The sequence below is a fragment of the Lagenorhynchus albirostris genome, chromosome 13 (genome assembly GCF_949774975.1).
Source record: "Lagenorhynchus albirostris chromosome 13, mLagAlb1.1, whole genome shotgun sequence".
Classification (NCBI taxonomy): domain Eukaryota; kingdom Metazoa; phylum Chordata; class Mammalia; order Artiodactyla; family Delphinidae; genus Lagenorhynchus; species Lagenorhynchus albirostris.
Window position 1 is genome coordinate 10,214,329 of NC_083107.1, and position 14,639 is coordinate 10,228,967.

The 14,639-nt window shown below is 45.7% G+C and overlaps 1 protein-coding gene across 1 annotated transcript in view; it reads left to right on the plus strand.

The window, feature by feature from the left end:
• The window catches only part of ACOXL (acyl-CoA oxidase like), a 380,633-nt gene that overhangs the window by 37,991 nt on the left and 328,003 nt on the right, over nucleotides 1–14,639 (plus strand). The window contains 1 exon segment of the mRNA XM_060168784.1: nucleotides 3,142–3,238. Coding sequence (XP_060024767.1) covers nucleotides 3,164–3,238 — 75 coding nt within the window. The 5' untranslated portion in view covers nucleotides 3,142–3,163.

The following is a 14,639-nucleotide window of genomic DNA, read 5'->3' on the forward strand; positions in this document are numbered from 1 at the left end:
GAGGCAATAAAGAAACCCAGAGAATTTGCTGGCATGGCATTCCTCAAATTCTGAGTTCCCCCAGGTGGTCTGCCTTCTTTTTTGTACTTCTCAGAGTCATCCTATGCTTGTTTATTGTGCAGTGTCTAGGGTTTTTTAGTTGTAAGAGGGAGGATCTGGGAGGAATGGGGCTATTGCACCTTGGCAGGACTGGAAGTCCTCCATTATATAGTATTTCCACCAATACACATAAACAACCCAAAGAACATAGATAATAGTAAAATATAATAACATAATTAGGAAGGGATGAGCTTGAGTATTACTTTTATTTTTAAAATAGAATCTATTTCAGTTCATCTTTCTATATATTAATTTTTGATAATGGCTGTGTTTAAAAACTAGTTCACAAAAATTCTTTAACATTTAACAGTTGTATCTCATGAGCTAATTTAAACTGGCTCTAACACACCACTGGTTTTATTTATTTATTTAATTTAATTTAATTTATTTTAAAGATTTAATTTATTTATTTTTGGCTGTGTTGGGTCTTTGTTGCTGCGTGCGGGCTTTCTCTAGTTGCGGTGAGTGGGGGCTACTCTTCGTTGCAGTGCATGGGCTTCTCACTGTGGTGGCTTCTCTTGTTGCGGAGCATGGGCTCTAGGCGTGTGGGCTTCAGTAGTTGTGGCACGCAGGCTCAGTAGTTGTGGCTCACAGGCTCTAGAGTGTAGGCTCAGTAATTGTGGCACACGGGCTTAGTTGCTCTGCGGCATGTGGGATCTTCCCGGACCAGGGCTCGAACCTGTGTTCCCTGCATTGGCAGGCGGATTCTTATCCAATGTGCCACCAGGGAAGTCCCACACCACTGGTTTTATATAATAGGTAGATAATATTTGGTCACAATTTTTATTTGCTACAGGATGACTTTTTTCCCCCGATGAGCGTTTTTAGTTTTTTAATAGATTTGCTGCTCTTTGTAGGGTCATTGTTTCAATTCTATGCTAATTTCTGTTTATTACTTATAACTGAATGATGTGAGTGAAGCTGAATGATTTCTAGCCTGGATTTTCTAAGGGGTTTCAGGGTTGGGGAGCTGGGAAAAGCTTGGATAGTGATCCAGGGTGGGTCCTTTTTATCACATGGAAACTTTTTCCTTCCCCGCTGCCACTGAGATAGACCACTTCTCTCAAACGTGACCTGTGCATGTGATTCTTCATGTCACCCTGACCCTAAACCTATAGCTCAGAGACCAGCGGGCCTCCTGCTATCTGCTAGCTCACTGCCATTCCTATCCCGCTTTCCAGATAAGAGCTATAGGTTTTACGTCTCGGTGTATACATCTTCCATTTAGGAAGTGAATTTTTACTAGCATTTCCTGAGATCGGTCACCATTTGGCCGTTGTGCCGTGACATCTCTTTCTGTGGTTCTTCTTTTCAGTTCCTCCTGCCAAAGCCTGCTTGACTCAGATGCTTTGGGCAGGCCTTACTTGTATGTTCAAATGTGGAGATTTTTCCAGTCTCCCATTTTATTGAAATTGGCATTTTAATTTTCTGTTCTCCTTAGGGAAAATACTGACTTCATGCAGTAATGTTTCTACTGAAATCCCCACCAGTGGTTCTGACTCAGAAAAAGAAAAAAGTAATAATGGGCCTGTCCTGTCTCAAGATTTTTTTGTTAGGGAGTTTCTGTGACCATTTGGCTTTTTTTTTTTTTTTTTGTGGTGGGGGGGTTATCTTTTACTTTCCCAAATGCACAGTGGGTCCTCTTGGATTTTTCAGTTACCTGCAGACTGGATGGAAGAGAGAAAGTCAAGATGGTTCTTGTTTGGTCTGGGGCAATTGGCCAGCAGGTATTTAGGGAAAATGTTTAAATGTGAGATGCTCTGCTGGTCCTCAGGGGCTACACAGGAGTTTAAGATGTGGACTCTGAATGCATGCAGTTTGTATTCTGGGTGGAAATAAACTTGACATGAGGACAGTATGTGTAGTAAGCATGTCTTTGGGGGCATCCGTGGGGACGCTGCCTCCACAACCTGGTCGTGAAACTTGAGGACCCAAATACGTTTAAGTTCAACCACCATTGAATGGGGCCTCACGTGGGCCAGGCCTTGTAGGGGTGCTGGGGCTGTAAAAATGGGTCTGACACAGTGCCTGCCCTTGAGAAGGAGGAGATGGGGTAACTAAGAGCGTGAATGGCAGTTACTGCTATTGAACACTTACCATATATATGCACGCCCTAGTCCAAGCATTTGAAATGACACTCCTCTGGGTTATGCGTGACTCTCATTCCCATCTTACAGATGGGAGGATGGAGCCACGGCAGGCCACTTGACGTTGGTCATGCAGTTGGTGGCAGTCAGCATCCAAACCTGAGTGCGGTTCCCCCAAACTCTGGCTGTGCTTTGTGTTTAAACACTTTAGGCGGCAGCGTGGATCCTCCCCTCCTATGTCAGTCGAGATTCGTTGAGAAACAGACACCGAGATGGGACTAGATGTGCAAGTGACTTACTGGGGGAACATCTAGAAGGGCCACAGGGAGGGAGCTGCAGGAGGTGGGGGAACCTTTGGGATGTGTGCAAGCAGGGCTGACACCATGAAATGAGGGAGAAGAGAGGGCCTGGCACCGTCACGAGACAGTCTGAGTGGGCTGCTGGCGTCCCTGGGAAAAAGTCTCCTGGTGGGGAGGAATGGCCGGAGTCTAGAACCTTGCCATGCTCATCACCAGCCGGGAGCAGCCTGAGGGCAGAGCAGCCTGGGGCCAGCGCCAAGGTTAATTCCAAGGAATGGCAGCTGCAGGTTGCTGGGAAATGCTCCCACTGTGGGTTCTCTTGAAGGAGATTCTAGGTGACACTCCTGGGGCCACCACACAGGTCTCTCCCATCTGCCCCATCTTCCCATCCCAGACACCTGGGTGGAGGAGGAAACATTAGAATCTTGATTTAAGGTCATTGTCAGGGAACCCTTCTTTCTTTCCTTCCATTTTGACCGTCCCCCACAGTCTGTGTCACACACATGGTGGCCTCCTTTGACGCATAGCATGGAACAAGAGCTATAGAGAGACCCAACAAAGATGTCTGTTCTGTCAGATCCCTGGGTCCAAAGGCTCCACTCATGGTCACCATCAGTCCAACGTCTTAACATCCATTTTGTATCCATTTGTCACAGGTATGATTTGAGTCTGGATGAAATGAGAGCTTTGACATTTCAGAGAGTGATGGTTACCATGGGTCTGCCTCTGATAAAACGTACAATTCAGGATCAGGTAAGTTTCATTGTTATTTTGGTGTCCTGTGTGTGAGTGAAGGAGAAAGAGACAGAGAAAGAAAAATATTTTGTTTTGTTTTGTTTGCTTTTGTGACTTGTGGAAGGAAGCACATTAATTTTGCCCTGGGGGAAACAGACAATCTGGTCGGTATGGGGGAGTGGCTCCTTCACCCTCCTTTTCTGTCCCTTCCCTGTGTTAACCTAATTGATTCACTTTTCCCGAGCCCACAGGCCAGGTAGTAGGGGAATGAGCAGAGGTAATGAAATATTTGTTCACAAAAAAAATATAATTTGGGGTGTAAAACTCAAATATCTGAGGAACGTAGTGAACTAATTTTATGGACTTTTTAAGCATTTTAGACTTGTCCAAAATGGATGAGTCTTGTTTGCCTAAAAATTGCCACTCTCAATGCAGTTAACTTATTTTAGTCAATTTAGCCTCATTAAAAGAAAGAAGGAAAGAAAGAATATGGGATGAGAGGATTCCTTTGTGATGCTAGCATTAGAAGCTCTATATTTTAGGCAAATTAAAGTCAATTCATGCAGCTTCATAGCTTCCTTAAACCTAACACTTTACACAGGAAAAAAAAAACCCCTGGTGAGATCCCTGGGGGAAGGCCCTGAACCGGGGATGAGCTTCAGTAGATGCTGAGGAGCTGAATGTATTCTGCCATGAGCCTGGCCCCCTTCCTGCCCAGCGTGGTCTGCGGAGGGAGAGGCTGAGGAGTGAGGGGGTGAGGTCTTTCCCATTCAGGAGACCACAGGGGCTCGTTTCTCTGTGGAGTGTGGATCAGAGCTGGTGGGGGCCTGAGTCCATGTTTGAGACCAGATCACCACCCACCCACCTGCTTCGGTTGGCTGTCTGTCCTGAGGAGGCAGACACAGAACTCAGCATCTTCTCCTGAGGAAGAAATTACAGGCAGAGCTTTGGCACCTCACCTCCTGGTGAGGTCCAGCAGCCCCTCCAAGGTGACAAGGGCACAGCGTCACCTCGGAGAGCATGTGCAAGGAAATACCCCCAGAACAGGGTGAAGCATGCTGGCAAAGTCTGGAAAATCATTTCATACCAAGTAGAACATGCTGGCAAAGTGGATGTTCAAGCTAGTAAATTGCCTCTCAATGAAACATACATTTAGAGGTGAATGCAGCCATCCAAACAACTAACCAACCAACCAACCAACCAACCAAACAGCCAAACAGCCAACCAACCAACCAACCAACCAACCAACCAACCAGCCAGCCAACCAACCAACCAACCAACCAACCAACCAACCAACCAACCAACCAACCAACCAAACAGCCAAACAGCCAACCAACCAAACAGGAGGGAGCCAGTGGGACTCAGGCTATTCCTGGCCAACTGTAGTGAGGAGTGGGGACAATGGATAACGGATAATGACGTTCCCCACTCCATCCGTGACTGCTTACCCCCCAACCCTGTCCCCAGCCATCTTCTCTCTCATCCAACCAACCAACCAACCAAACAAACAAACAAACAAATGAACAACCAAACAAACAACCGAACATAAAAACCCCAATCCCTCTTTGCTTTCAGCCACTTTCTCCATCAGAATCTGGCCTCCAAATGTGTCCGGTGTGGGGCTGGCAGGAAGGTGAGATTCCGACATGGGGGCCAGTCTCCTGCCCCCTTAATCAGCCCAACATGTCTAAGGCTTAAGTTAGTGTCAAAAATCAAGACCCGGATGGAGGGTTGATCCTTTAATGAGGTTTATCAGTTGCAGCCTGAGCCCCCCACGTCTGAAGGATTAGCCTGCATACTCTCGCTACTGATGAAGTGTGTTAAGCCCTGGATCCAATTATCTCCCTGTTTTCACGGCTCCCTCCGTGGTCGTCAGCAGCCTGGACAGCTCTGTCCTGTATGATGAGGTGTGATTCCTCTGGGAGGCACAGGATTGGCCCTGGACGATCCCTCCAGCTCATTTCTGTTAGTTATTTCAGCCTGTTTGGCGCTTCTCTCTGTGTGAATTTGCAAAAGCCAATGAACCTGAAGGAAATTAAACCAGTCAGTCATCGGTCACTGGGGCTGCAGGCTTATCTCATGGGGTGGGTGTCATAAGACTCAGCAGAACATCTGCATGTGAAGGCTCTCAAATTCTCCCCTGTGAACAGCTGGAGGAGCTGTCCACATCCAGTAATTCTAGAAGTGTTGCATGATTCATCCCACCTCTTCATGAAAATATTGAGTCATGGACTGCCAGTTCAGAGAGCATTCCAGGTCCTTCCATCTTTCCCTGGCCCTCTTAACTTTTGGGGATGATTGGATAAGCTCCCAGGCAGAGTGCAGCGTGTAACATGTGATGATGATGTCCTTGAGGACAAACGAGGAGCGAGCCTCATTCATCCCAGGGCTCGGTGGACAGCCCACAGGCTGAGAAAAAGCCATTAAAATGTTTCCACTCTGTCTTCTCCCTTCTGTCAACTGCAGTAGATTTGAGGTGTTTCAGTAATTTAAAAAGGAAAACAGTATCTCAGCCTGACTACAGAGTGCGCGCGGATGCGCGTGCGCGCACACACACACACACACACACACACACACACACACAGTGTGAAAAATCTCATTGCACCTTTTCAACTCCTCCTGCACCTGTTTCCAGTGACATCACATTTGTGCCCCTCGGCCAACTCTCTCTCTCTCTGAGGATTCAGGACTGGGGCCTGCGTCGGGGGAGGTCTCTGACTTCTGGAATTTCCAGATGAGGAGACGGAGGACCCAGTTGGGACATCTGCTTTGTGGCAGTGCTCGGACTGGACCCTAGCCCCTCCCTTGGGTGCCTGGTCCTGTCTGTGTGGCACCCTCCTCAGAGACACCTTGGAAGCCAACAGAGGCTGACAGCCTGCACAAAAATCACCATAACCAGCGACAGCTCACACTTACTAAATACATATTTTGTGTCAGTCACAGCTCTAAGAACTTTAAATGGATGATCTCATTTAATATTCCCGACATCCCTAGTGGTATTCCTATTTTACAGATGAGCAAACTGAAGCTGAGTAATTCGTCAGAGGTCATACAACTAGTAAGCTGTGTATATAACTAGTGGAGCATGGATTCAAAGCCAGGTGGATTGCTTCCTGAGCCCACTCAAATCTGGTGGGTCTCACCCCAGGGTGCACATTAGAACCGCCTGCAGAGCTTTCCAAACTCTTGCCATCCAGGCTTTTGGTCAGGCTCATCAGATCAGCATTTAAACCTTGCAGGTGATGCAGTGTGCATCCTGGCTTGAGTACTGACGCACTGTCCTTCTTTCCTGGTACCCTGTACTGTTTCTCCTGAATTGTTTCTAATTCTTCTGAATTGCTCCCGTTCAGCATTTCGTCCCTCCCAATCATGGTGCAGGGCTGACTCATAGGGTTGCTCCATCCCAACATTTCCTTTTCTCAGGAGGGAGCCAGTGGGACTCAGGCTATTCCTGGCCAACTGTAGTGAGGACTGGGGACAATGGATAATGGATAATGACGTTCCCCACTCCATCCGTGACTGCTTACCCCCCAACCCTGTCCCCAGCCATCTTCTCTCTCATCCTGAGCTCCTCTCGTCCTCACCCCCATGATCCACGTGGGCCGTGGGCACGGTAGTATCATTACCGAAGCCAGTGGTTCTCGAAGTAGGATCTGAGGACCCGTGGGTGTACCCAAGATCCTTTCTGTTACTATCTGAAAAGTAGATGTCCAACTACCTGCGTCCACGACACCAGGTTTTCATCATCAACTTCGACCAAAACAACATATGGCTACAGACTAAGTGCAGAAGCAGACATGAGAGGCCAGCTGTCTTTTATTAAGCCAGATGCTAAAACAATTTGTAAAAAGGCAAAACAATGCGATTCCTCTCATTGATTTAGTTTTTGGCTTGAAAATTGAGGCTATTTTTCATAAGAATTATGTCATTTACATTAACATGTAATAGGTTTATTACTGTTATTTTTAAATGAATAAACATTTAAAAAATTCTCAGCTTTAATTACTAGTACAGTAACTTGATAGATACAACCTGCATAAACTAAAGCTCTTTGGAATCCAAGATAATTTTTTTTTGCCATTTAAAAAAAATTAATTAATTTAGTTTTTGGCTGCGTTGGGTTTTCATTGCTGCGTGTGGGCTTTCTCTAGTTGCGGCGAGCTGGGGCTACTCTTCTTTGCGGTGCACGGGCTTCTCATTGTGGTGGCTACTCTTGTTGCGGAGCATGGGCTCTAGGTGTGTGGGCTTCAGTAGTTGTGCCTCATGGGCTCTAGAGCACAGGCTCAGTAGTTGTGGCGCATGGGCTTAGTTGCTCTGCAGCACGTGGGATCTTCCCGGACCAGGGCTCGAACCCGTGTCTCCTGCATTTGCAGGCAGATTCTTAACCACTGTGCCACCAAGTAAGTCCGGAATCCGAGATAATTAAAAAAATTTTTTTTTAATAAATAAATTAATTAATTAATTTTTGGCCGCATTGGGTCTTTGTTGCTGTGCGCTGGCTTTCTCTAGTTGTGGCAAGCGGGGGCAACTCCTCGTTGCGGTGTGTGGGCTTCTCACTGCGGTGGCTTCTCCTGTTGTGGAGCACGGGCTCTAGGCACGCAGACTTCTGTAGTTGTGGCTCACGGGCTCTAGAGCGCAGGCTCAGTAGTTGTGGCGCTTGGGCTTAGTTGCTCCATGGTATGTGGGATCTTCCTGGACCAGGGATCGAACCCATGTCCCCTGCATTGGCAGGTGGATTCTTAACTACTGTGCCACCAGGGAAGTACCCGAGATAATTTTTAAGAGTATAAAGGGGTCTAAAGCTTGAGGACTGCTGGTCTAAATCATCCACTGTTTTCTCAAACCACCCATCTCAGATCAGCTTGGAGGGGGATTGACGGCTTTATATTTATGTTATATTTATTATTATCGCTTCTCGGCCTTTTGGCTAAGATCAAGTGTATATTATATTTATTATACTGCAATTATTAAATTTCCATCGGAATTTAAGATAGTGTCAGTTTGGGATGGTTTGGGTTTTTGTATTTAGAGAAATACTGGGGTGGGGGGCGGTGATCAGATCTGGAATGGAAAAAGATTTGAAAGTCAGCTCCCCTTAGAAGGCAACAGGGCATGGGGAACGTTGTTGCTTTACTCATGAACCCCTGAGAAAAGGAGCAGCCTTTCCCAGGAAGCAGTTACACTGAAGCCATTGGCATGTTGCAGAAAAGGAGCTGAGCAGGGGTTTCACCAAGAGACTGAAGTCCCATCCCAGGACTGGTTCCTGACTTTGAGCTCTTGGCTCCAACACCCTGGCCTTGGCTCTGCCCTTGGTCCTCTGGCTTCTGTTTGTACTGGGACCCAGGCTTTTCCTAGTGGGCTGGACAGGCTGCCCCTGCTCTGCCTTGTGTGCTGCTGCCTTTGGCAGGAGGCCCTGTCCCAGCTCTGGTTCCACGACTTGGACCCTGGCCACTTGGCCAGTGCTCTGGTCAGGTCAGCCCTGGCCCCGTGGGATGCCGTGGAGGATCTGAGCAGAGATGACAGGATAGAGGGAGGGCCTGTTTATAGAAGTTCCTCTGTGTAGATTGGCACCTGAACTGAGTTGTCATCCATGACAGCCACAGGGATTACTTGAAAGGGCGTGCCAGGGAGTGAGCTGGGACCTGCCTGGGGACTCCGGTGCAGCTGGAAGCCTGGTGCTATTTATTTACTGCACTGGAAACCATTCTGCATAATGGAAACTTCTCAGTTTAAGGCATAATTATTCTTCTTGCATTGAAATATTATGTTAAAAATAACAATAATGATTACTTGTTATCATTTGCCAGGTCCCTACTATGTGCCAGGCTAGGTGATTCATTCATTTGACAATTTTTTATTGAACACCTACTATGAGGTAGTTCAAGAGGCAGTGAACAAAGCAGGTAAAATAATACCTGCTTTATGGAGCTTACATTTTAGAGATGAGGCAGGCTACAAACTAATAAAGTACATTTATGTCAGGTGGTTGTCGATGCTGGCGATAAAAATCAAGCATGGTAAATTGGGAAAGAAGAAGTAAACCGATCTGTGTTCACAGACGACATGATCTTATATGTAGAAAACCCTAAAGATTCCACCAAAAAAACTGTTAGAACTGATAAACAAATTCAGTAAAGTTGCAAGGTACATAATCCATCACTCTTTTCAATTAAAATCAATGTAAAATGATGCATTTTTCGTCAACAGCAAAGTAAGCTCACGCATCAGGCTGGTGATGTCAATACGATGCATTCATCATTACGTGTTGTCAGTACTGATAAATTATGTGATTACACTAATAATCAGAAACATTTTCAAGGCAGCTAGGAATTTGGGATGAAGCATGCTGCCAGACAAGAGGCATTAAGTTTAAGGCAAGAATTTGGAAAATCCAAAACTGTCAAAATACTGCAATAATGTTGTGACAGATGAAAAATGTCTTTGGACAGAGCCGTGGGAATGTCACCTTTCATCCTTCCTCTCTTGGGCTTTCCTGGAGTAGTCAAGGCCCCTGGGGAGGGCAGAAGTACAATGGCCACAGACAGCCTTTGTCACAGAATCCTCCCAGCACTCTGCTCAGGGATCCCACTCTGTGGTCCCGGGAGAGAATCAGCAGAGGATAAGGAACGGCAGCGAGTAAGAAGAGTCAGACGTGGGGGCCACAGTGAGAAGTCTGGATTTTTTGCCAAGGTAAATGGAGTCATTGGAGGGTTTTCTCAAGGGTGGGTGGGGAAGAAGAAGAAGGCAAGCACAATGTAGTGATTATTTTAAAAGTGTTATAGTTCCTTGATCAAAATTTATAAGTTGATTCAAAAACCATACATGGAAATGCAAAAGGCCTAGAATCATTAAAGCAATTCTAAAAAAGGGTGAATTTGGAGGACTCTCCCTATTTGATTTCAGGACATTAAAAAGCTACTCAAAAGAGTATGTGGTATTGGCATTAGGGTAGACACATAGATTAATGGGACAGAATGAAGAGTCCTGAAATAAATCCACACCCATATGTTCACTTGATTTTTGGACAGTGTTGCCAAGGCAATTCAATGGGAAAATGAAAGTCTTTTCAATAAATGGCGTTGGAACTACTGATAAAACTATAGAAAAAAATTTAACCTTGATCCTGACCTCACACTACACACAAAAAAAATTTGAGCTGTATTATACACCTGAACACAAATTCCACAATTAACAACTTTTGTACAAGAACAAAGGAGAAGGCAGAGGTTTCTTACAGAGGACCTCAAAATATTGAAAGTGCAAAAGAAAAAAAACTGATAAGATAATCTTTATCAAAATTAAAAACCATTGTTCATCAAAAGACATCATGAAAAGAATAAAAAGACAATCTACAGGACTTCCCTGGTGATTCAGTGGTTAAGAATCCACCTGCCAATGCAGGGGACACGGGTTTGAGCCCTGGTCCGGGAAGATCCCACATGCTGCAGGATAACTAAGCCCACACGCGACAAGTACTGAACCTGCGCTCTAGAGCCCATGAGCCACAACTACTGAGCCCGTGTGCCACAACTACTGAGCCCACGTGCCACAACTACTGAAGCCCGCACACCTTGAGCCCCTGCTCTGCAACAAGAGAAGCCACCGGAATGAGAAGCCCACGCACCGCAACGAAGAGTAGCCCCTGCTTGCCGCAACTAGAGAAAGCCTACACGCAGCAACGAAGACCCAATTCAGCCAAAAAAAAAAAAAAAGGCAATCTACAAACTAGGAAAGAATATCTGCAATGCATATATCTGAAAAAAAGTTATGTCCAGATACAAAGTATTTGTACTTGGAACATATAAAGAATTCCTAGAGCTCAATGATAAAAAGACACACAACCCAAGTTAAAAAATTGGCAAAATCCTTGAAAGAGTCAGACGTAGGGGCCACAGTGAGAAGTTTGGATTTTTTGGACTTTATAAAAGAGTCCAGGGCTTCCCTGGTGGCGCAGTGGTTGAGAGTCCGCCTGCCGATGCAGGGGACACAGGTTCGTTCCCCGGCCCGGGAAGATCCCACACGCCATGGAGCGGCTGGGCCCGTGAGCCATGGCCACTGAGCCTGCGAGTCCAGAGCCTGTGCTCCGCAACGGGAGAGGCCACAACAGTGAGAGGCCCGCGTACCGCAAAAAAAAAAAGAGTCCAAATGGCCAATAAGCATATAAAAATGTGCTCAGCATCTTAAGTCATTGGAGAAATGCACATTTAAACCATAATGAGGTGATATTACAATCCCTCGAGAATAGCTAAAGATGGGAAAGTCTGACAATATTGTTGAGGATGTGGAGCAACTAGAATTCTCATATATCGTTGGTCAGAATGGAAAATGGTGCAGTCATTTTGCAAAAGTGTTTGACACTTCCTTACAATATTAAACATAAACCTACCCTTCAACCAGCAGTTGCATTCCTGGGGGTTTACAAAAGAGAAATGGAAACACATATCCACCAAAAGACTTGTGCATGAATGCTTGTATCAACTTGATTCGTAATAACCCCAAGGTGGAAACAACCCAGATGTCCCGCAGTCAGAGAATGGACCAATTGTGGAGTACTCACAGATGGCAAACCACTCAGCCATACAAAAGAATGAGCTACAGATACAGAAAACCACACGAATGCCTTATCTGCCTGGAAGAAGACAGACGTGAAAGAGTACATACCATACGATTCCATTTATGTAAGTTCACGAACAAGCAAAGCTAGTGAATAGTGATGCAAAGAGAAGAGGGGTTGCCTGTGGGGGGCAGGGACTCTGAAAAGGAGCAAGAGGGCACTTTCTGGGGGGCACGGGAACGTTCCATGATCTTAATTGGTGTGATGGTTACATAGGTAGGTAATGGACCAGAACTCATGCATTTATGCTCTGTGCATTTCACTGTATATAAATTTTACCTTAATAATGAATGTTAGATCACCATGCCTGATGTTTGGGGCAGAGTGGAACAGGAGGCCAGCTGGGAGGTTGTTACAATAGTCCAGGTGCAAGATGATGGTGGGAGATGTTAGAAGTGGCCAGAATTGGGGTCTCTTTTTTTTTTTTTTTTCAGTATGCGGGCCTCTCACTGTTGTGGCCTCTCCCGTTGCGGAGCACAGGCTCCGGACGTGCAGGCTCAGTGGCCATGGCTCACGGGCCCAGCCGCTCCGCGGCATGTGGGATCCTCCCGGACCGGGGCACAAACCTGTGTCCCCTGCATCGGCAGGCGGACTCTCTACCACTGCGCCACCAGAGAAGCCCTGGGATCTCTTTTGGAGGGAGGGTCAGGACTGGATAGCCCAGTAAGCAACAACCTTGTTTAGAGCAGGCCCCAGATGACTGAATCCTTGAAGCCTTGAAAATTTATTTATTCTATTTGTATATTTTACTCTGATTCCTTCTCTTTCTAAAATAATTTAAGGCTCATTGTAAAAAAGGACATGTATTCAGTAAGACTGAGACGATGTAACTAAAATAGGGAAATTGAAACTAGAAGACAGAAGAAGCAAATATGCCAGTTTGGGGACTGATGTTAGAAAACTAAGATCAGGAACCTGTTTTTGCCCGGTCCTCTTGGTAGGGCTCCTAATGGGGCCCACTGATGGGTTATGAAGGGGACAGCAAGCGTCTTTAATATCAGAGGGAAGACAGCTCAGAGTATAGATACCCAAGCAGTGGTGAATCAAGTTGATTTTGGCTGAAGAAGATTTGTCTTTTAGAGACTCCCTGGGCTTATAAAACCAAAAGTATACATTTTTGTAAAATTTGATTTGTTAACAGAATATTACATCATAAAGGTCTGATACATCAAGTGCTCTACAAAGAAGTGGGGTTTATTTTCGGGAAAACTACCTTCCTTCTGTTTGAGACTGAATATATTAAACAAAAATGTAAACGGCATGGGGTATAATTTAGGATAAAATACAAGTTTGAGTATATTCTCCATACATTTATGGAATCATTATCATTAAAAATTACTATAAACTAACAGTCTGATATGGGAATTGAGTTTGGCTTGAATGTATTAAATCTAAATGAAGGCAGCTACTGATACAGTAGAGATACTGCAAAAATGTATGCTGAAAAGTGCATTAATTATTGACTGATCATTATCAGTATGGGCAGCTCAGTATGCTGCCAATTGAATGTGAGGGGAACCTTGCCAATATTAGACATTTTTTAAGAACAGTTAGTGGATCGGAAATGAAAGAAGAACTGAAGAGAGAATTTCCGTGTGGAAAAGATATTTAAAAATATATGTTAGTAAGGAAATCCATCAAATCAAGCCTCATCTTAGTTCTGGAACTTGTGCTCGATGTCTTGAGATGGACCAGCCCAAATGAATGCTTAAATCAACATCACAGCATTAACGGCAAACTCCTACAGCATTGCCCATTGGATCTAATAGCAAAGATCGCAGTCCTGTGCAGAGACTCGGGAAGGAAAAGAACTGTCACGAACAATTTATAATGCTCCAGGATGGCTGCATTTGGGATTGGTTCTTTAGCAAGTGTGACTGCAATTTATTTCAAACTGGTGAGTAAAAATGACCACAGTTGGATACCACCAAAGACAAAGTCATTCTCCTGCCTCCACAGTGTAAATGGAGAGAATGAAATATGAAGAAAACCAAGACTGGTTGGAGATTCTGAGGGATTTACTTAGTCCTGATGGTTAAGGTTTGGCTCCAGCAGAGCAAGTGGTTTAAGGGGAGGAGGGGGTTGTTGGAATGAGGTGGGCTGGGGTGACTGTCAGCAAGGTTACCTGGGCACTGGGACGTGTTGGTGTCAGGTGCTCTCTTGCGACAAGGCTGGTGGTACAAAAGAGGGGTGGGCTGGCGATAAAGATTGGACCACCCAGGGTCCCGGGGCTCCCTCCAGCTTAACAATGAAGGGCATTGAGGGCTGGGGACAAGAGGTCCATGTGAAGAATACGAAGATCTGGTTTCTGGCCCTTTTTCTACCACTTACTAGGTGACCCTGGTTGGACAAGTCTTTTGACCTCCCTGAGCCTAGACTTTTCCATCTGTGACACGGGGTCAGCACTTCCTGCCCTGCTCAGCTCCTCCTGGAGGACTGTTGTGGGGATCTGCGGGACAGAGGGCCCAGGGGCCCTCCAAAAAAGCCCACGAATATCCACTACAGTTGTTTTTTATTATTTGCTGGGAACGAACCCTCCCGTGTGAGCGGATACTGGAGCCAGGCAGTGGTACGTGCTCCAGCCTTGGAGGAGTATTTTAGGAAATAATCAATACAAGATGCACTGGGTTTGAGCCACGATAAGAGTCATAAATGTTGACAGTCTGCTGCTTGATAAAATTAATAATGCTTGAGAGAAACATTGTAAAAACCTATGGGAGGGAAAGCAGAGTGTGTCTGGGGAGAGAGTCTAAGCCAGTATGGAAACTGTCCTCCAAGGAAGGTCGGCCCCTCCTCCTGCTGGTG